Source organism: Oncorhynchus masou, chromosome 13 (genome assembly GCF_036934945.1).
Source record: "Oncorhynchus masou masou isolate Uvic2021 chromosome 13, UVic_Omas_1.1, whole genome shotgun sequence".
Classification (NCBI taxonomy): Eukaryota; Metazoa; Chordata; class Actinopteri; order Salmoniformes; family Salmonidae; genus Oncorhynchus; species Oncorhynchus masou.
This window is the reverse complement of record NC_088224.1, coordinates 23,692,941-23,714,322: the sequence shown is the minus strand read 5'-3', so window position 1 is coordinate 23,714,322 and position 21,382 is coordinate 23,692,941. Positions and strand designations below refer to the sequence as shown.

Sequence of the window (21,382 nt, the reverse complement as noted above, 5' to 3'; positions counted from 1 at the left end):
AGGAAATGAACTAGTCTGCTGTTAATGATAATGCAGAGGATTTTCCCAAGGTTGCTGTTGACGCATATCCTACGATAGTTATTGGTCAAATTTGTCTCCACTTTTGTGGATTGGGTTATCAGTCCTTGGTTCCAAATATTTGGGAAGATGCCAGAGCTAAGGATGATGTTAAAGAGTTTAAGTACAGCCAATTTGAATTTGTGGTCTGTATATTTTATAATGTCATTGAGGAAACCATCAACACCACAGGCCTTTTTGGGTTGGAGGGTTTGTATCTGTAGTTCATTCAATGTAATTGGAGAATCCAGTGGGTTCTGGTAGTCTTTAATAGTTGATTCTATGATTAGTATTTGATCATGTATATTTTTTTTGCTGTTTGTTCTTTGTTATAGAGCCAAAAAGATTGGAGAAGTGGTTTACCCAATCATCTCCGTTTTGGATAGATAACTATTCTTGTTGTTGTTTATTTAGCTTGTTCCAATTTTCTCAGGAGTGGTGAGAGTCTATTGGTTCTTCAATTACATTGAGCTGTTTTCTAAAGTGCTGCTCCTTCTTTTCCCGTAGGGTATTTCTGTATTGTTTTAGTGATTCAACATAGGGAAGGCGTAGGCTCAGGGTTTCTGTGTCTCTGTCTCTCGATTTCTTTCTTAGATTTTTGCATTCTTCATCTCTCTGTCTCTCTCTCGTGCCTCTCTATAACGCGGTCGTCACTAGTTACCACAACCACAAAGTCGTAAACCCCGCCTATTTCTGAAATGTATCCTCTTAAAATGTGATTTTAAATCTAACCCTAACCTTAACCACACTGCTAACGTTATGCCCAACACTAAATTTAAATTAAGACCAAAAATCACATTTTTGTTTCACGAATTTTTACGATATAGCCAATTATGACTTTTTGGCTTTGGTAACTAGTGGAATCCCTCGAACTCACTCACACGGTCAGTATCTGTCGGGGAGAGTCGCTTTCAGCAGAACCGACTGTTGTGTCTGTGGGATTCATTTCAATGATGAGCTACAGACAGACACGTTTTCCTGCATCTCCCATTCTCTATCTAACTGCAGTATATTCGTGTATTTGCAAGCTTGCGGTGGATTCTATCATACTGTTGAGTCTTCTACGGGTGTAGTCAGAGGCAACGGACCGCCTGAACTAAACTAGCCGCTGAAGTCTCATCTCGGCGGGGGTCGCATTTTGTATAGCACCCTGGTTCAAATAACCCCCCCAAAAACAAATAAATATGGAGAAGTTGGAAAATGGAAACAGATCAGAGGAAAAGTGTGAATTTCACGAGGAGGAAGAGTTGGACCCCAGGATCCAGGTACAGTGATTAGCCTAGCTGTTATTATTGTAGCAAGATAGATATGATGATGTTATTACGTTATTATGCATGTCGGAATGACAATGGGACATGAGGTGGTAAAGATAAGTGAAGGTTATCTAGAGGCAACACACACACACACACACACACACACACACACACACACACACACACACACACACACACACACACACACACACACACACACACACACACACACACACACACACACGTTCAACGTTTAACCATCTCCAGATGTGTTAGGGCCTGGCTGAGATCATGACATATTTGAATTAACACTCCCCTGCTTTTCTTTTCATACCTCCATCTTTTTCGCTTTCCCTCCAATTCTATTCTCCTCATTCCATTCTCCTTCTTCTCTCTATTTACACACTCCATCCTTTCTCTTACCAATCTCTACATTCTCTTTCCACCCTATATCATCCTCTCTCCTCCTTCCCTCCTCCCTGTCTCCTGTGTGTTGTGTGTAAACAGGGGGAGTTGGAGAAGTTGAACCAGTCTACAGATGACATCAACCGCTGGGAGACAGAGCTGGAGGTAGGCCAGGAATGCAGGAAATTGTAAACTTGTAGTGTATTTGGGATTTTAAAAGGCTTTTGAAGTTTGTAATTTCCACTTTGAAATTTCAGACTTGATTTTCCCCAGACGAAAACTGAATCAACCCCTACAAAAATGTCCATCAATTATAATCCAGATAATCATTCACATTTCCTATTGCTGCAGGATTATTTTCCTGTTGTAGCAAACAGGCTCAGATTAAGATCCTACATCTGTAGGGGACACGGTCCCTGTGTGATGCGTGTCACAGTTTTCCTGGATGGAATTTCTGGTCAGAAAGAATCTCACACAGCACATTTCCTACTGCCCCTCCCTACTCCCTATTCATCCCTATTCTCTACTCCCTATGCCCTACCCCCTACTCCGGATATAAACACACTATTTAAAGTTTCTATAATGCTAAATTGAGGTTGTTTTTGGATAAAAGAGGAGCTTGTTCCTGGTTTGGAGGGACACAACTCTGTCCTGTTTTTGAGCCTTTAGCAGTATGTTCCAAGACTGACTTCTTCATTTCGTCCTAAACCATCTCCTTTTCTTTTCTGGTTTTCATTAGAAATACGATCTCTTCCAAACTCTTGCCTTTGAGCCCAGAGAGGTTAAAACAACAACAGAGGGAGAGAGAGAGTTTGAGGGAGAGACATAGAGAGAAAGAGAGGCAGAGAGAGAGAGAGATAGGGGGAGAGACAGAGAGAGAAAGAGAGAGAGGGGGGAGGGAGAGGGGGAGAAAAAGAGGGAGATGGGGAGAGGGAGTTTACTAAAAACGTTGAGTACTTAGTGGAAATGTCAGTATATTCCTTGTGTTTCGGGAAGAGTACACATATATTATACACATCCACATGTAAGGCATGTGTTATACACACAGTGTGTTGTATATATCTAGGAATCTAGTCCATCGAAAGAGAATGTCTGAAGGCGAGGTATGTTAGGTATGTCAAGTTGTTTACGTTATAAACAAAGGTGACTCTGACCCCCTCTAGAGAACCTGTAGGGTAGACTGGCTTGACCCCGTCTAAAGACCCTGTAGGGTAGACAAGCCTGAGTGGCCTCTCTCGCTGACCATTAAACCCTGGGACTACTCTCTCTCTCTCTTGCTCTCTCTGTCTCTGGCCATCAGCTATTAGAAAGACATTTGTAATGCTGTTAGTCGTGGTGCGTCACAGTATCAGGAGGCTTGAAACTTTATGGACCACTGTTTTAGTTCATGTTCTTTTCCAGAGCCACAAATATTAACATGTTTATTTTAAACATCTCTCAGTGGATGTCCCAGAAACCTTTGCATCATACCTCCATCACCACAGAAACAATCACGGAAGTGTGACGAGGTCACAGGAAGCTAGTTTCCCCTCTAGTCCCCCTCCTCCCCACTCTCTTCTTCCCCATCCATCTCTACCCCTCTCTTTGTAACCTCCTACCTTTCTCATATGACGACAGGATGCAGGTGTTACAGCACCTAAATCTGATTCACAAAGCTGGTGCTAAACACACACACGCCTTCACACACACACACCTACACACACACACACCTACACACACACACACACACACACACACACACACACACACACACACACACACACACACACACACACACACACACACACACACACACACACACACACACACACACACACACACACACACACACACACACACACACACACACACACACACACACACACACACACACACACACACACACACACACACACACACACATATCTCTTTGACGGGGAGATAGATGCATTTCTCAGCCCCTAATTTTAGACATTAGACCATTTTAGACAATTTATAACAGCATAGTGGTAATGTTCCTGTCTGCAGGCTGGTGGTTTGTGTGTGCTAGGTTAAGTGGGTTAGTGTTGTATTGAGTTAGTTGACACAGCTCTTTTGAGAAAAGCACAAAGCCTGACTATCTCAGTTCTCTGATTTGGGATGGAGAAGAGGAGGAAAGGAGGAGAAGTGAGGAGGAGAGGAGGGGAACGAAAACACTTTCCATAACAACAGAACACAGAGACACTGATACAGTGTTAAATATACACTCTCTGTGTACAACTGAGCACCCCCTGTCTGTGGAGCTAACATGCAGTAGTGACAATAGAATAGAACAGGAAAAGATGTCATACATTCAGTATAGGATCCCTGAGGGAAGGTCTTTGAATATGGAGATTTATTGATACTTTACTAACTGCTGTGTGTGTGTGTGGTTGTGTGTGTGTGTGTTTGTGTGTGTGTGTGTGTATGTGTGTGTGTATGTGTGTGTGTGTGTGTGTGTGTGTGTGTGTGTGTGTGTGTTTGTGTGTGTGTTTGTGTGTGTTTGCGTGTGTGTGTGTGTGTGTGTGTGTGTGTGTGTGTGTGTGTGTGTGTGTGTGTGTGTGTGTGTAGGACTGTCGCCAGAGGTTCCGTGCGGTGCTGGTAGAAGCCACAGTGAAGCTGGATGAGCAGGTGAAGAGAATCGGCAGAGCTGTAGAAGACTCCAAACCTTACTGGGAGGCCAGGAGAGTGGCTAGACAGGTACACACACACACTAACACACACACACGCACACACACACACATTCAAACATTACATTAGACCTTGAGTAGAGCCGGTGGTCTTCTGAAGTACAGATTCTCAGACAGATAGATGGGCAGGTAGCCAGACAGGCAAGGGTCCAACAGTGTACATGATAGGAACGTTTTAATGAGAACACACACACACTCAAGGAGTTCACAGCCAGACTAGCAGTCACGTTGTGTCTATTTATAACTCTGTCATACTCCCGTTCTCTAACTCAGACTGATCACACACACACACACACACACACACACACACACACACACACACACACACACACACACACACACACACACACACACACACACACACACACACACACACACACACACACACACACTCTGTCATCGGGTTAGTAGGGGGATAGACGAGTCTCTCAGGTGGAGGTGTTTAATCCTTTCTTTATGTATCCTCTCTAATCTGTCTGTCTGTCTGTCTGTCTGTCTGTCTGTCTGTCTGTCTGTCTGTCTGTCTGTCTGTCTGTCTGTCTGTCTGTCTGTGTGTGGGTGTGTGAGTGAGTGAGCGGGGGGGTTCGTGAGATGGGGGGGATGTGTGGAGACCAGGAGAGGAGGCCAGCCAGGGGTATTGTGGGTATTTTGAGACAGGTCCTCTGCCCCTCCTGTCGCGCCCACCTCCTATAGCTACTCTGATTGGCTCATGGCAGATATTCAGACCCCCCAGGGGGCTCGGTTCCTCACCCCTGGCAACAGCATATGAGAGGGCAGCGTTTCAGTCATTCAACAAATGACTGGTGTGTGTGTGTCTGCCAACTAAAAATGTAGCTGACCTGTCTGTGCTTTGACGGGAAAGAGTTTGGCTGGGGGGTACAAGCGGACAGAGTGTGTGTGTCCTAGGTTTCACTTTCTCCATCAGCCTGGTCAATGTAGAGGTACAGCATGTGTATATGACAGCTTCAGCTGTGTGGCAGGATTATTGAGAGCTTTCAGATATGATGGGACACAACGCAGGGTCTGAACCAGCTCACAAACACCCACATGCATTGACTTGCTGTGTGTGTGGCAGTGTACTGTGTATTTGTGTGGCTGTGTGTGTATATGAAAGAGGAGAGTGACATAAATAGGCCACAGCCTTATCTAGCTAGCAGCCCACAGTGAGCCTTGGGGATAAACCCTTCCATTGTTGAGTTATGATTCATGTCTGAATATTTCATATTTCATATGTGACCTGCTTTATGGAGGAGGCTGATCCAACAGCTACTCTTCTCATCCTCCCTCCTTCTCTCCCCCCCCCCCATCTCATCCTGTTTCTGTTTAGCTCAGTTGGTAAGTGCGTGGCGCTTGCAACACCAAGGTTGTGGGTTCAACTCCCACAGGGATCACATCACATACAAACTAAAAGATGTTAGGATTCAATGAACTGAAAGTGTCTGCTAAGTGGCATATATTGTCCCTCACCAGATTCCCTGCACTACCCCCAGTACACTGCACTACCCTCAATACACTGCACTACCCCCAGTACACTGCACTACCCTCAATACACTGCACTACCCCCAGCTTCCCCCCACCACCCTGCACTACCCCCAGCTTCCCCCCAGTGCACTGCACTACCCCCAACTTCCCCCAGTGCACTGCACTACCCCCAACTTCCCACCAGTGCACTGCACTACCCCCAGCTTCCCCCAGCGCCCTGCACTACCCCCAGCTTCCCCCCAGTGCACTGCACTACCCCCAGCTTCCCCCCAGTGCACTGCACTACCCCCAGCTTCCCCCAGTGCACGCCAACACCCTGCACTACCCCCACCTGCCCCCCAGCGCACGCCACCACCCTGCACTACACCCTCCACTCCCCCCCAGCGCACGCCAGCACCCTGCACTACCCCTTCCACTCCCCAGCGCACGCCACCACCCTGCACTAACCCCTCCACGCCCCACCAGCGCACGCCACCACCCTGCTACCCCTCCACCCCCAGCGCACGCCCACGCCCCAGCGCACGCCACCACCCTGCACTACCCCCTCCACTCCCCAGCGCACGCCACCACCCTGCACTACCCCCTCCACGCCCCAGCGCACGCCACCACCCTGCACTATCCTCTCCACTCCCCAGCGCACGCCACCACCCTGCACTATCCTCTCCACTCCCCAGCGCACGCCACCACCCTGCACTATCCTCTCCACTCCCCAGCGCACGCCACCACCCTGCACTATCCCCTCCACTCCCCAGCGCACGCCACCCACCACCTGCACTACCCTCTCCACGCCCCCAGCGCACGCCACCACTCACTACCCTTCCACTCCCCAGCGCACACTACCCTCTCCACTCCCCAGCGCACACCACCACCCTGCACTACCCTCTCCACTCCCCAGCGCACGCCACCACCCTGCACTATCCTCTCCACTCCCCAGCGCACGCCACTACCCCCTCCACTTCCCAGCCCACTACTGTCTCTCCTCTGATATTCCGATGCGGAGACTGAGTGGAGAGGAGACTGAGAGGAGACGGAGAGGAGTGGAAGGTTCAGGAGGTTGTTAGCAGTTGACATTTCTCTTCAATAACACATACTACAAATCAAATCAGGGGTAGAAAAATAGGTTTGTTCAAAGAGGAGATGTTATGCTGAAAGGTAGATGTTCATTCTCCCCTGTCCTCAGTGATTCTCTCCTGAACAAAAGGCAGGATGTAGTTTTAGAACCCAACCCTAGCCTGTGGTTGACCAATTAGAATTCCTTGCAATAAAACTGGGCCAATGACCAAATAACAAGTGTCCTATTTCAGGTTCAATATATATATAAACAATTAATTGGACCAATGAGAACTTGCCATGCAGGTATGAGTCTGAAATTCCTCCAATTCCTGAAATTCCTGACCCATTGATCATTAATCCCCTATTACAGAAAAAACACTATTTCCATTGTCCTTTAGGTCTCTACTGACTTTAGTCCTCTTGACCTTTAGTGCTCTATTGACTTTAGTCCTCTTGACCTTTAGTACTCTATTGACTTTAGTCCTCTTGACCTTTAGTACTCTATTGACTTTAGGCCTCCTGACCTTTAGTACTCTATTGACTTTAGTCCTCTTGACCTTTAGTACTCTATTGACTTTAGTCCTCTTGACCTTTAGTACTCTATTGACTTTAGTCCTCTTGACCTTTAGTACTCTATTGACTTTAGTCCTCTTGACCTTTAGTACTCAATTGACTTTAGTCCTCTTGACCTTTAGTACTCTATTGACTTTAGTCCTCTTGACCTTTAGTACTCTATTGACTTTAGTCCTCTTGACCTTTAGTACTCTATTGACTTTAGTCCTCTTGACCTTTAGGTCTCTATTGACTTAATCCTCTTGACCTGTAGTACTCTATTGACTTTAGTCCTCTTGACCTTTAGTACTCTATTGACTTTAGTCCTCTTGACCTTTAGTACTCTATTGACTTTAGTCCTCTTGACCTTTAGTACTCTATTGACTTTAGGCCTCTTGACCTTTAGTACTCTATTGACTTTAGTCCTCTTGACCTTTAGTACTCTATTGACTTTAGTCCTCTTGACCTTTAGTACTCTATTGACTTTACTCCTCTTGACCTTTAGTACTCTATTGACTTTAGTCCTCTTGACCTTTAGTACTCTATTGACTTTAGTCCTCTTGACCTTTAGTACTCTATTGACTTTAGTCCTCTTGACCTTTAGTACTCTATTGACATTAGGCCTCTTGACCTTTAGTACTCTATTGACTTTAGTCCTCTTGACCTTTAGTACTCTATTGACTTTAGTCCTCTTGACCTTTAGTACTCTATTGACTTTAGTCCTCTTGACCATTAGTACTCTATTGACTTTAGTCCTCTTGACCTTTAGTACTCTATTGACTTTAGTCCTCTTGACCTTTAGTACTCTATTGACTTTAGTCCTCTTGACCTTTAGTACTCTATTGACTTTAGTCCTCTTGACCTTTAGTACTCTATTGACTTTAGTCCTCTTGACCTTTAGTACTCAATTGACTTTAGTCCTCTTGACCTTTAGTACTCTATTGACTTTAGTCCTCTTGACCTTTAGTACTCTATTGACTTTAGTCCTCTTGACCTTTAGTACTCTATTGACTTTAGTCCTCTTGACCTTTAGTACTCTATTGACTTTAGGCCTCTTGACCTTTAGTACTCTATTGACTTTAGTCCTCTTGACCTTTAGTACTCTATTGACTTTAGTGCTCTTGACCTTTAGTACTCTATTGACTTTAGTCCTCTTGACCTTTAGTACTGACTTTTAATATTTAAGGTTCATAGCTCTCTTTCAGCGAAGCTGTCTCCCTCTTTGTCTGTCTGTCACTCTCTCTCACACACTAGTGCAGCCCAACAGACTGTCTCAGAGTAAGGAAGAGACAGAGAGGGGGGGGGGCTACAACCGGCAAACAGTTATCTGTGTGTTGTGGTGAAGTGCGTATGTGTTTGTCTGATTATGGAAGTGGAGTGAGAGTATGATGTGCGTGAGGTGATATGTGTCACAAGGGATATGTGTGTGTGTGTGTGTGTGTGTGTTTGTGTGTCTTAGAGACATCTTAGAGACATGCAGGCATACTGAATTTGTACAGAATAAATAACTAAGGATGCAATTTACACATAGCTTTGTCAAGGTCATTGGGTGTCAAGGTGCTTCACATGGTAATGCAGTAGTGTACACACACACACTTCCTGAGGTAAGAGCAAGAGAGGCGGGAGTTCCTGGCCCCTTCCTGTGCCTGTGCTGGGAGATTGTGGGATTTGTGCTTGTGAGATTTGTCTTAACAAAGTTTCAGTGGTTTAGGGAGAGAATGCTTTGCTTGTGTTTTACCCAACACACACACACACACACACACACACACACACACACACACACACACACACACACACACACACACACACACACACACACACACACACACACACACACACACACACACACACACACACACACACACACACACACACACACAGGCATAAACGTTTTAGGGTCTATCATTTGTGATGTTTGAAGGTTAGTCTCTGTTAAATATACGACTGTGTGTCTGGTGTCTTTAGTTGAGACCATAAAGTAGTCCAGGAGAGAGAGAAGGAGGGGGAGCAGGGGGAGAGAAAAGGGGGGATAAGGGGGTGGGGGAGAGAGAGAAGTGGGAGGGGGAGAGAGAGAAGGGGGAGGGGGAGAGAGAGAGAAGGGGGGAGGGTGGAGGGGGAGAGAGAGAAGGGGGGAGAGAGAGAAGGGGGAGGGGGAGAGAGAGAAGGGGAGGGGGAGAGAGAAGGGGGGAGGGGGGGAGAGAGAAGGGGGAGGGGAGAGATAAGGGGGAGGGGAAGAGAGAGAAGGGGGAGGGGAGAGATAAGGGGGAGGGGGAGAGCGAGAGAAGGGGAGAGAGAGAAGGGGGAGGGGGGCGAGGGGGGGAGAAGGGGGAGAGGGGAGAGATAAGGGGGAGGCAGAGTGGGAGAGCGAGAGAAGGGGAGAGAGAGAAGGGGGAGGGGGGAGAGAAAATGAAAGTGCGCAGTCAATTACGAGAGGAGAAAAACATCTCAATCCCTCCTATCTTCCCTTCATCCTTTCCCCCTCCATCTCATATCTTCTCAAGCTAAACCTGTTAACCCCAGAGTGAGAGATAGCTCAAGCTAAACCTGTTAACCCCAGAGTGAGAGATAGCTCAAGCTAAACCTGTTAACCCCAGAGTGAGAGATAGCTCAAGCTAAACCTGTTAACCCCAGAGTGAGAGATAGCTCAAGCTAAACCTGTTAACCCCAGAGTGAGAGATAGCTCAAGCTAAACCTGTTAACCCCAGAGTGAGAGATAGCTCAAGCTAAACCTGTTAACCCCAGAGTGAGAGATAGCTCAAGCTAAACCTGTTAACCCCAGAGTGAGAGATAGCTCAAGCTAAACCTGTTAACCCCAGAGTGAGAGATAGCTCAAGCTAAACCTGTTAACCCAGAGTGAGAGATAGCTCAAGCTAAACCTGTTAACCCCAGAGTGAGAGATAGCTCAAGCTAAACCTGTTAACCCCAGAGTGAGATAGCTCAAGCTAAACCTGTTAACCCCAGAGTGAGAGATAGCTCAAGCTAAACCTGTTAACCCCAGAGTGAGAGATAGCTCAAGCTAAACCTGTTAACCCCAGAGTGAGAGATAGCTCAAGCTAAACCTGTTAACCCCAGAGTGAGAGATAGCTCAAGCTAAACCTGTTAACCCCAGAGTGAGCGATAGCTCAAGCTAAACCTGTTAACCCCAGAGTGAGAGATAGCTCAAGCTAAACCTGTTAACCCCAGAGCGAGCGATAGCTCAAGCTAAACCTGTTAACCCCAGTGTGAGAGATAGCTCAAGCTAAACCTGTTAACCCCATAGTGAGAGATAGCTCAAGCTAAACCTGTTAACCCCAGAGTGAGAAATAGCTCAAGCTAAACCTGTTAACCCCAGAGTGAGTGAGTTAAAACACCTATTAGAGTGTTGGGGAGGGGTAGTGAGTAGGGGCAGAGGGGGCCTGCTGGGTAGTGCTGGAGGGTCCCCGCCCCTAGGCATACAGTGTTATCATGGCTCTCCTTAGCTATCTGTTTGGATAACCCCTGACCTTTAAACCCCGACCTCTGAAAGCTCTGTTTAGACCCTAGCACTCTCACACTGTAGAACTACTCACACACTCACTCACACACCCATCACTCCTATAGTATGTATATTTCAAGAGCACTTCACTAGGGCCCTCAGCCTGCTTGGGGTGGAGTGTATGAACTCTTGTTGGTGAGTGGGTATAGATCGAGACACATGTGAGTGTCTGACTCTGAAGGAGACCTTTGAATGTGACTGAGACAGTGAATACACCAGGGGCGCAACTTTGGTTTTAGAAGTGGGGGGGTACAGCAGATTTATTTTTTATAAGAATTGTTTTGTATATACAGAGCCTTCGGAAAGTATTCAGACCCCTTGACTTTTTCCACATTTTGTTATATTACAGTCTGATTCTAAAATGGATTAAAGGGAAAACAACTATTTCATCTATTTTAGAATAATTCTGTAACTTAACAAAATGTGGAAAAAGTCAAGGGGTCTGAATACTTTCCGAAGGCTCTGTATATACACAAAAAGAAAGGTACGGAGAGAGATGTTGAGAGAAACAGGGATGGAGAGAAAGAGAAGAATGGAGGTTGATTAAACCAGGTCTTTGTGATGGAAATGAGTTTGAACTTGAGCATCTCTCTCTCTCTCTCTCTCTCTCTCTCTAACGTCTTGTGTTCAGAAAGAGATTAAGTACTTTAAATAATTATGAGAAGCTGCTCTGCTCTGTATGTGTGTGTGTTTATATAGACCTAAATACAGTAGCTATTCCTATTACAACAGTAGCTGTGTAGTGAAGCTGCTCGCTTCAGAGAATCCAGAACACTAAAGTACTCAGTCTTTCTTCTTCTACTCCCACATTCCCCCTCCCAGTCCTCTCCTCTGATTTCCTCCCCCTCCCAGTCCTCTCCTCTGATTTCCTCCCCTCCCAGTCCTCTCCTCTGATTTCCTCCCCCTCCCAGTCCTCTCCTCTGATGTGCTCCCCCTCCCAGTCCTCTCCTCTGATGTGCTCCCCCTCCCAGTCCTCTCCTCTGCTTCCCCCCTCCCTGTCTTCTCCTCTGCCCCCCCCTCCCAGTCCTCTCCTCTGATTTCCTCCCCCTCCCTGTCTTCTCCTCTGTCCCCCCCTCTCCTGTCCTCTCCTCTGCTTTCCTCCCCCTCCCTGTCTTCTCCTCTGCCCCCCCCCCCTCTCTGTCCTCTCCTCTGATTTCCTCCCCCTCCCTGTCCTCTCCTCTGCCCCCCCCTCCTCTGTCCTCTCCTCTGCTTTCCTCCCCCTCCCTGTCTTCTCCTCTGCCCCCCTCCCTGTCCTCTCCTCTGATTTCCTCCCCCCCTCCCTGTCTTCTCCTCTGCCCCCCTCCCTGTCTTCTCCTCTGCTTTCCTCCCCCTCCCTGTCCTCTCCTCTGCTTTCCTCCCCCTCCCTGTCCTCTCCTCTGCTTCCCCCCTCCCTGTCCTCCTCCTCCCTGCTTCCCCCTCCCTGTCCTCTCCTCTGCTTTCCTCCCCTCCCTGTCCTCTCCTCTGCTTTCCTCCCCCTCCCTGTCCTCTCCTCTGCTTTCCTCCCTCCCCCTCCCTGTCCTCTGCTTCCCCCCCTCCCTGTCCTCTCCTCTGCTTCCCCCCCCTGTCCTCTCCTCTGCTTCCCCCCTCCCTGTCCTCTCCTCTGCTTTCCTCCCCCTCCCTGTCCTCTCCTCTGCTTTCCTCCCCCTCCCTGTCCTCTCCTCTGCTTCCCCCTCCCTGTCCTCTCCTCTGCTTCCCCCTCCCTGTCCTCTCCTCTGCTTCCCCCTCCCCTGTCCTCTCCTCTGCTTCCCCCTCCCTGTCCTCTCCTCTGCTTCCCCCTCCCTGTCCTCTCCTCTGCTTCCCCCCCCTCCCTGTCCTCTCCTCTGCTTCCCCCCCTCCCAGTCCTCCCAGTCCGTCCCCTCTCCTCCCCACCATCGTCCCCTCTCCTCCCCACCATGGTCCCCTCTCCCCCCACCATCGTCCCCTCTCCTCCCCACCATCGTCCCCTCTCCTCCCCACCATGGTCCCCTCTCCTCCCCACCATCATCCCCTCTCCTCCCCACCATCGTCCCCTCTCCTCCCCACCATCGTCCCCTCTCCTCCCCACCATCATCCCCTCTCCTCCCCACCATTGTCCCCTCTCCTCCCCACCATCATCCTCTCTCCTCCCCACCATCGTCCCCTCTCCTCCCCACACCATCGTCCCCTCTCCTCCCCACCATCGTCCCCTCTCCTCCCCACCAATATCCCTTCTCCTCCCCACCATCGTCCCCTCTCCTCCCCAAAATCGTCCCCTCTCCTCCCCACCATCGTCCCCTCTCCTCCCCACAATCGTTCCCTCTCCTCCCCACCATCATCCCCTCTTCTCCCCAACATCATCCCCTCTCCGCCCCGTCCTGTCTGTTTTTTATATAACCATTATTTAACCAGGAATAATAACCAGAAGGTTAGAAACCTATTTTTGCAAGAGGGATCGTGCAAAGTACATTTCCCTTTAAATAAAGTATTCAGGTATTCATTAAAGTACGTTAAAGCATTCATAACCCCCCCCCCAGGCCCAGCTGGAGGCCCAGAGGGCGACGGGGGAGTTTCAGAGGGCGGTGGAGATCCTGGGGGCGGCTAAAGAGACCATCGCCCTGGCAGAGGAGAGACTCCTGGAGGAGGACAGCAGACAGTTTGATTCAGCCTGGCAGGAGATGCTCAACCACGCCACCAACAGGGTGGGTAAACACACACTCTTGGTCCTGGAAAGCTACAGTGTGTGCAGACTGTGACCGACTGGGTTTGTTAGCTTGCTTAGCTTGATTAGGCATTTGTAGTAGCAATGGTCATCAAAACCTTTAGAATTTTTAAAATACATCAGATATTGACGGCATTATTGCAGATAAAAACATTTTACTGGCACAGACAAATAGTGAAAGGGAGTTTTTGGTGGGAATTCACATGTATCTTTTTTTTAATGCAATCAAATATACATTTTCTTGTGGTTTCAGGTATTAAAAAAAATGTCTTAAAATAAAGTTATATGTGCCTCAATTGCATAAACACACCGGGTTCATTTGTGTATATACAGTGCCTTGCGAAAGTATTCGGCCCCCTTGAACTTTGCGACCTTTTGCCACATTTCAGGCTTCAAACATAAAGATATAAAACTGTATTTTTTTGTGAAGAATCAACAACAAGTGGGACACAATCATGAAGTGGAACGACATTTATTGGATATTTCAAACTTTTTGAACAAATCAAAAACTGAAAAATTGGGCGTGCAAAATTATTCAGCCCCCTTAAGTTAATACTTTGTAGCGCCACCTTTTGCTGCGATTACAGCTGTAAGTCGCTTGGGGTATGTCTCTATCAGTTTTGCACATCGAGAGACTGACATTTTTCCCCATTCCTCCTTGCAAAACAGCTCGAGCTCAGTGAGGTTGGATGGAGAGCATTTGTGAACAGCAGTTTTCAGTTCTTTCCACAGATTCTCGATTGGATTCAGGTCTGGACTTTGACTTGGCCATTCTAACACCTGGATATGTTTATTTTTGAACCATTCCATTGTAGATTTTGCTTTATGTTTTGGATCATTGTCTTGCTTGAAGACAAATCTCCGTCCCAGTCTCAGGTCTTTTGCAGACTCCATCAGGTTTTCTTCCAGAATGGTCCTGTATTTGGCTCCATCCATCTTCCCATCAATTTTAACCATCTTCCCTGTCCCTGCTGAAGAAAAGCAGGCCCAAACCATGATGCTGCCACCACCATGTTTGACAGTGGGTATGGTAAGTTCAGGGTGATGAGCTGTGTTGCTTTTACGCCAAACATAACGTTTTGCATTGTTGCCAAAAAGTTCAATTTTGGTTTCATCTGACCAGAGCACCTTCTTCCACATGTTTGGTGTGTCTCCCAGGTGGCTTGTGGCAAACTTTAAACAACACTTTTTATGGACATCTTTCAGAAATGGCTTTCTTCTTGCCACTCTTCCATAAAGGCCAGATTTGTGCAATATACGGCTGATTGTTGTCCTATGGACAGAGTCTCCCATCTCAGCTGTAGATCTCTGCAGTTCATCCAGAGTGATCATGGCTGCATCTCTGATCAGTCTTCTCCTTGTATGAGCTGAAAGTTTAGAGGGACGGTCGCTTGCACAGTGCTCCTTGGGATGTTTAAAGCTTGGGAAATCTTTTTGTATCCAAATCCGGCTTTAAACTTCTTCACAACAGTATCTCGGACCTGCCTGGTGTGTTCCTTGTTCTTCATGATGCTCTCTGCGATTTTAACGGACCTCTGAGACTATCACAGTGCAGGTGCATTTATACAGAGACTTGATTACACACAGGTGGATTGTATTTATCATCATTAGTCATTTATGTCAACATTGGATCATTCAGAGATCCTCACTGAACTTCTGGAGAGAGTTTGCTGCACTGAAAGTAAAGGGCCTGAATAATTTTGCACGCCCAATTTTTCAGTTTTTGATTTGTTAAAAAAGTTTGAAATATCCAATAAATGTCGTTCCACTTCATGATTGTGTCCCACTTGTTGTTGATTCTTCACAAAAAAATACAGTTTTATATCTTTATGTTTGAAGCCTGAAATGTGGCAAAAGGTCGCAAAGTTCAAGGGGGCCGAATACTTTCGCAAGGCACTGTATGAATAAGTTAATTTACCTAAAGGGGTGAAATAGGGCTGCAGCCACCAAAGTCTTGGACTGTCTCGGCCTACCTGCACCCACAAGCGCTGTCTTGGCCTACCTGCACCCACAAGCGCTGTCTCGGCCTACCTGCACCCACAAGCGCTGTCTCGGCCTACCTGCACCCACAAGCGCTGTCTCGGCCTACCTGCACCCACAAGCGCTGTCTCGGCCTACCTGCACCCACAAGCGCTGTCTCGGCCTACCTGCACCCACAAGCGCTGTCTCGGCCTACCTGCAACCACAAGCGCTGTCTCGGCCTACCTGCACCCACAAGCGCTGTCTCGGCCTACCTGCACCCACAAGCGCTGTCTCGGCCTACCTGCACCCACAAGCGCTGTCTCGGCCTACCTGCACCCACAAGCGCTGTCTCGGCCTACCTGCACCCACAAGCGCTGTCTCGGCCTACCTGCACCCACAAGCGCTGTCTCGGCCTACCTGCACCCACAAGCGCTGTCTCGGCCTACCTGCACCCACAAGCGCTGTCTCGGCCTACCTGCACCCACAAGCGCCGTCTCGACTGCCTCATTAATTACTCTTGTTGTCACGTTCTGTTGCATTATTCAACAAGTGTGTCAAAAGCAGGATACCCTCAGATGAAAAATCAACAGGCTTAGCTCTAGATTACACCTATCTAAACATTCTTTACATTGTCTGCAAGATCAGACATAATACTACTATAACCTGAGTGTTCATTTCAGGAAGTTGCTTTCATTTCAGCGCATCTCATTTGTGAACATTTCAACTCCATTAAATTAGGACTTTTTTTAATTGCACAAAAAACGGCCACCAAAATAAAGTGATCTTTCTTCTCTTTCTTGTGATGTAAGTGTAGAGACGATGCGTTAAATCCCCAACTAAGCTTTTCCGTTCTTATATAGATGCAGCGGAATGACAATGTATTCCACTGAGCCCATTTTAGCCATTACCAGTGTGTTTGACAGGTCATTACAAACGTTTCTGTGATCGTAACGTTAACGGGGAAAAACAAATGGCACAAGGAAGAGTGGGAAAGAATTGCCAGAGAAAAATGAAAGCAATCAATCCAGCAAGATATAAGAGACAAGTAGATTTTGCTCCCCTCAAACACAGGAAATGAATGTCTGAAAAAGACTGATCCTCATGGTGAGAGGCGCGTCACTATTAGTAGTAGTAGTAGCTTGATCTTGGTGGAATAGATCAACGCACAAACACCAAAGACTGACTCTGCTAGACTGACTCTGTCACCCTATTGGCTGTTGCAGGTGATGGAGGCGGAGACGGTGAGGACTCGTAGCGAATTAGAGCACAGAAAGACGGCGAACCACTATAACGCCTGTATCAGTCATATGAGACAGCTGGAGAAGAAACTAAAACGCACCATCAACAAGTCCAGGTGTGTGTGTGTGTGTGTGTGTGTGTGTGTGTGTGTTTTGGTCCTGTTAATGTGACTGACAAGCTGAGAAGATAAAGGAACGATACACACACTCAGCCGCCCCTATCTTGGGCCCCTCAGTGCTGAATGTGATGACCTGCAGATGTTGGCCGGGAAGGCCTGTGCCTGTTGTGTATGAGTTTGGGCATAGTGTAGGTATATGTGTGTGTGATTGTATGTGTGTGTTTGAGATTTTTGGGGGTAGTGTGTGTGTGTTTGTACTATGTGTGAGTTTTGGAGTAGTGTGTGTGTGTGTGAGTTTGGGGGCGAAGTGTGTGTTTCCCTTAAGGGCCTGTGGAATGTAGCAGCTGTTGGAGGTGGAGTGTTATTTTTCCAGAGGTTCATGGTTGCTATAACGACTATACAGCGCTCTGAAAGAACTAGTGATTCAAATCTCTATCTCTCTCTCTCTCTCCTCTCTCTCTCGCCTTCTCTCTCTCTCTCGCCTTCTCTCTCTCGCCTTCTCTCTCTCTCTCCTCTCTCGCCTTCTCTCTCTCTCCTCTCTCTCTCGCCTTCTCTCTCTCTCCTCTCTCTCTCGCCTTCTCTCTCTCTCTCGCCTTCTCTCTCTCGCCTTCTCTCTCTCTCTCGCCTTCCCTCTCTCCCCTGTTCTCTCCTCTGATCTCTCCCTCTCCCCCCCCGCTCCTCTCTCCCCCTGCTCTCTCTCTCTCTCCTCTCTCCCTCTCTCGCCTCTCTCTCTCTCTCCTCTCTCTCTCTCGCCTTCTCTCTCTCTCTCCTCTCTCGCCTTCTCTCTCTCTCTCTCTCTCTCTCTCTCTCTTCTCTCTCTCTCTCTTCTCTCTCTCTCTCTCTCTCTCGCCTTCCCTCTCTCCCCCTGTTCTCTCCTCTGATCTCTCCCTCTCCCCCCCGCTCTCTCTCTCCCCCGCTCTCTCTCTCTCCCCCGCTCCATCTCTCTCTCTCTCCCCCGCTCCATCTCTCTCTCTCACCCCCGCTCTCTCTCTCCCCCCGCTCTCTCTCTCTCCCCCCGCTCCCTCTCTCTCCCCCCGCTCTCTCTCTCCCCCCGCTCTCTCTCTCTCTCTCCCTCTGCTCCCTCTCTCCCCCCACTCTCTCTCTCCCCCCGCTCCCTCTCTCTCCCCCGCCCTCTCTCTCTCCCCCGCTCTCTCTCTCCCCCGCCCTCTCTCTCTCCCCCGCTCCCTCTCTCTCCCCCGCTCCCTCTCTCTCCCCCCCCCCTCTCTCCCCCCCGCCCTCTCTCTCTCTCCCCCGCTCTCTCTCTCCCCCCCCTCCCCCTCTCTCCCCCACTCCACTCTCTCCCCCCCGCTCCCTCTCTCTCCCCCCCGCCCTCTCTCTCCCCCCTCCCTCCCTCTCCCCCCCCCCCTCTCTCTCCCCCACTCTCTCTCCCACGCCCTCTCTCTCTCCCCCCGCTCTCTCTCCCCCGCCCTCTCTCTCTCTCTCCCCGCTCTCTCTCTCCCACGCCCTCTCTCTCTCTCTCCCCACTCTCTCTCTCCCACGCCCTCTCTCTCTCTCTCCCCCACTCTCTCTCTCCCATGCCCTCTCTCTCTCTCTCCCCCACTCTCCTCTCCCACGCCCTCTCTCTCTCCCCCCCTCTCTCTCTCTCCTCCCCCCCCGCCATCCCTCCCTCTCCCCCCCGCTCCCTCTCTCTCCCCCACTCTCTCCCCCCGCCTCTCTCTCTCCCCCCGCCCTCTCCCTCTCTCTCTCTCCCCCGCTCTCTCTCCCCCCGCTCCTCTCTCTCCCCCGCTCCCTCTCTCCCCCCGCTCCCTCTCTCTCCCCCCCGCCCTCTCTCTCTCTCCCCCCGCTCCCTCTCTCTCTCTCTCTCTCCCCCGCTCCCTCTCTCTCCCCCGCCCTCTCTCTCTCCCCCCGCCTCTCTCTCTCCCCCCGCTCTCTCTCTCTCCCCCCCGCTCTCTCTCTCCCCCCCTCCCTCTCTCCCCCCGCTCCCTCTCTCTCCCCGCTCCCTCTCTCTCCCCCCCACTCTCTCTCTCCCCCGCTCTCTCTCTCTCCCCCGCTCTCTCTCTCTCCCCCCGCTCCCTCTCTCTCCCCCGCTCCCTCTCTCTCCCCCACTCTCTCTCTCTCCCCCGCTCCCTCTCTCTCCCCCGCCCTCTCTCTCTCTCCCCCGCTCCCTCTCTCTCCACCTGCAGGCCATATTTTGAACTGAAGGCAAAATACTACCTACAACTTGAGGTATGTACAGTGTTTATTGTTGCCATAGATACACAATAAGTTGTTTGTGTGTTGTAACACCCTGTGTTGTAACGTCTCTTCTTCTCTCTCAGCAACTAAGACAACATGTAGACAAGTTTCAGGCCAAGCTGACCGCTGCCAAGGCAGACTACAGCACAACGCTACATAACCTAGAGACCATCTCCGAGGAGATCCACTCCCGGCGACACTCCATCACCATGGGAACCAGAGGGAGGGGCGTGGGGGCTGAGGGGGAGGGGGGAAATGAGGACATCACCAACTTCAAGATGGAGTCAGACGGACTGTCCTGTGAGTGTCACACACACACATACGTGCACACAGCCAGGTTTTAATGTGTGTATCTTTGTGTGTATGTTAATTTGTGTGTGTTTTCCAGTGGCATCTGTGACGTTTGATGAAGGCGGAAACTGTGGTGGATCAGAGGAAGAGACAAAAACACACTCCACTTCCGCTCCCCTCGATATGCCCTCCTCTTCTCTCCATGCCTACCCCTCCACCCCCCTGGACCTGCCCTCCTCCTCATTCTCCACCCCCTCTGCCTACCTCTCCCCCTGTCCATCCCTTATGTCCTCGTCCTGTCCCAATGCCATGGAGGGACACAGTCCAGGCGGCTGGCTAAGCCCAGAGTCGAGGTGTGGTTCTCCTCTCCTCGGTCCCCGCTCCCAGTGCAGTGGAGCCTCCTCCCCAGACTGCGACCAGGAAAGAGGTGTGTGTGTGTATGTGTTTTTCCAGTGACATTGTGTCTATAAATGTGTTAATTGTTTGGATTATTGTTGGGCTACTGTTTATAGGATTGTATGTTAGAAAATAAGTTTATTCACCTTTAACTCTGTGTGTGTGTGTGTGTGTGTGTGTGTGTGTGTGTGTGTGTGTGTGTGTGTGTGTGTGTGTGTGTGTGTGTGTGTGTGTGTGTGTGTGTGTGTGTGTGTGTGTGTGTGTAGGGGACAGAGCAGAGGGCGCGGAGCAGAAGTTGGAGGCAGGTCTAAGTAAGCTGACCCTAACACTAACACACCCACTTCATCCAGGGAACGACGACTCCAAGGATGACCCCAAGACAACCTCCAGCTCCGCCACTACAACACATATTCCCAACCTTACCATCCTCCAGACCAACAGCGCCTAACGGACAGACAACTTCACCTCTTACCCTTGACTCATGACCTTTAAGCCTAAACTCTAACTGAGCGTTTCTATGAACTTCAGTAACATTACAATGTGTTTTATTCACTCCAGGGACAAATCTGAAATCACAACCTATTCCATGCATAGGAAATAAGGAATAGTGGCAATAGGGTGCCATTTTTGATCTTGCCCAGAACTGATCTGGAATAACCTGGAAGGGGAAAGAGACATTGCTATGGCTGTGTCCCAATCTTCCAAAAAGGGTGGACTTGCACAATCACTGTCATGGATTTAAAAGCTATTGATTGGTGTAAGCTGGGGGGAGTTTCTACTATTGTGACATGTTGGAATGATCCTGGAAAGAGATATGTAAATATGGCTGTTGAGCCCCCCGGCTCCCCTGATCCCACAACGTGTGTGAGGGGCAGAGGTTACTGTGGTCTCAGCGCGCGCGTGTGTGTGTGTGTGACTGGGGTTGTTACTGCAGTTTTTCTCCCTCACATAGACTGACCGGGGTTGTTTGCAATTACTATGTGTTGTACGAGTTTGTGTGTGTCGCTATGCGTGGTAGGTAGGGCGACAGTGTGTGTAGAGACTGTTTCAGTGCAGTTGTAGTGTTGGTGTATGACTCCTGTATGGTGTATGGGGAGAGTACAGCCTGACTCCAGTAGAGAGAGTCTATGTTTATGCTCTGTGTCTCTGACCTACACTATGTATCTGTTCTTAGAATAAAACACGTCCTGGCACTTCATTGTGTGTGTCTGTGTGTGTCTGTGTGTGTCTGTGTGTGTCTGACACTGACGCACTGTAGCCTCACAAACAGGAACCTGCCCCCCAACACACTCACACACTTTAACCCCAAAGTCACCATTGTGTCTCTCCCTCAATGCTAATGGATGTAAACAAACACTACCTGACACACACACACTGGCGAGAGTGTTTTCTTCCTGCTACTCTCAGCTGGTGCAGTGTTATCTCATGACTTGCGTCAGAGCTCTGAGACTCCCTGTCTGTGTGTTTGTGCCCTTTTCTGGGCCAGAATCCAACCCGGAT

At 49.1% G+C, this 21,382-nt stretch overlaps 1 protein-coding gene across 1 annotated transcript; it reads left to right on the top strand.

The window, feature by feature from the left end:
• Window positions 1–695: 695 nt before the first annotated feature.
• LOC135551941 (SH3 domain-binding protein 5-like) lies at window positions 696–21,080 on the top strand. Its single transcript, XM_064983234.1, has 9 exons — window positions 696–1,322; window positions 1,818–1,880; window positions 4,284–4,412; window positions 13,496–13,660; window positions 16,866–16,996; window positions 19,144–19,186; window positions 19,279–19,495; window positions 19,584–19,913; window positions 20,149–21,080. The coding sequence occupies exons 1-9, from the start codon at window positions 1,242–1,244 to the stop codon at window positions 20,328–20,330; spliced, it is 1,341 nt and encodes a 446-aa protein (XP_064839306.1). The 5' UTR covers window positions 696–1,241; the 3' UTR covers window positions 20,331–21,080.
• The last annotated feature ends 302 nt before the right edge of the window (window positions 21,081–21,382 follow it).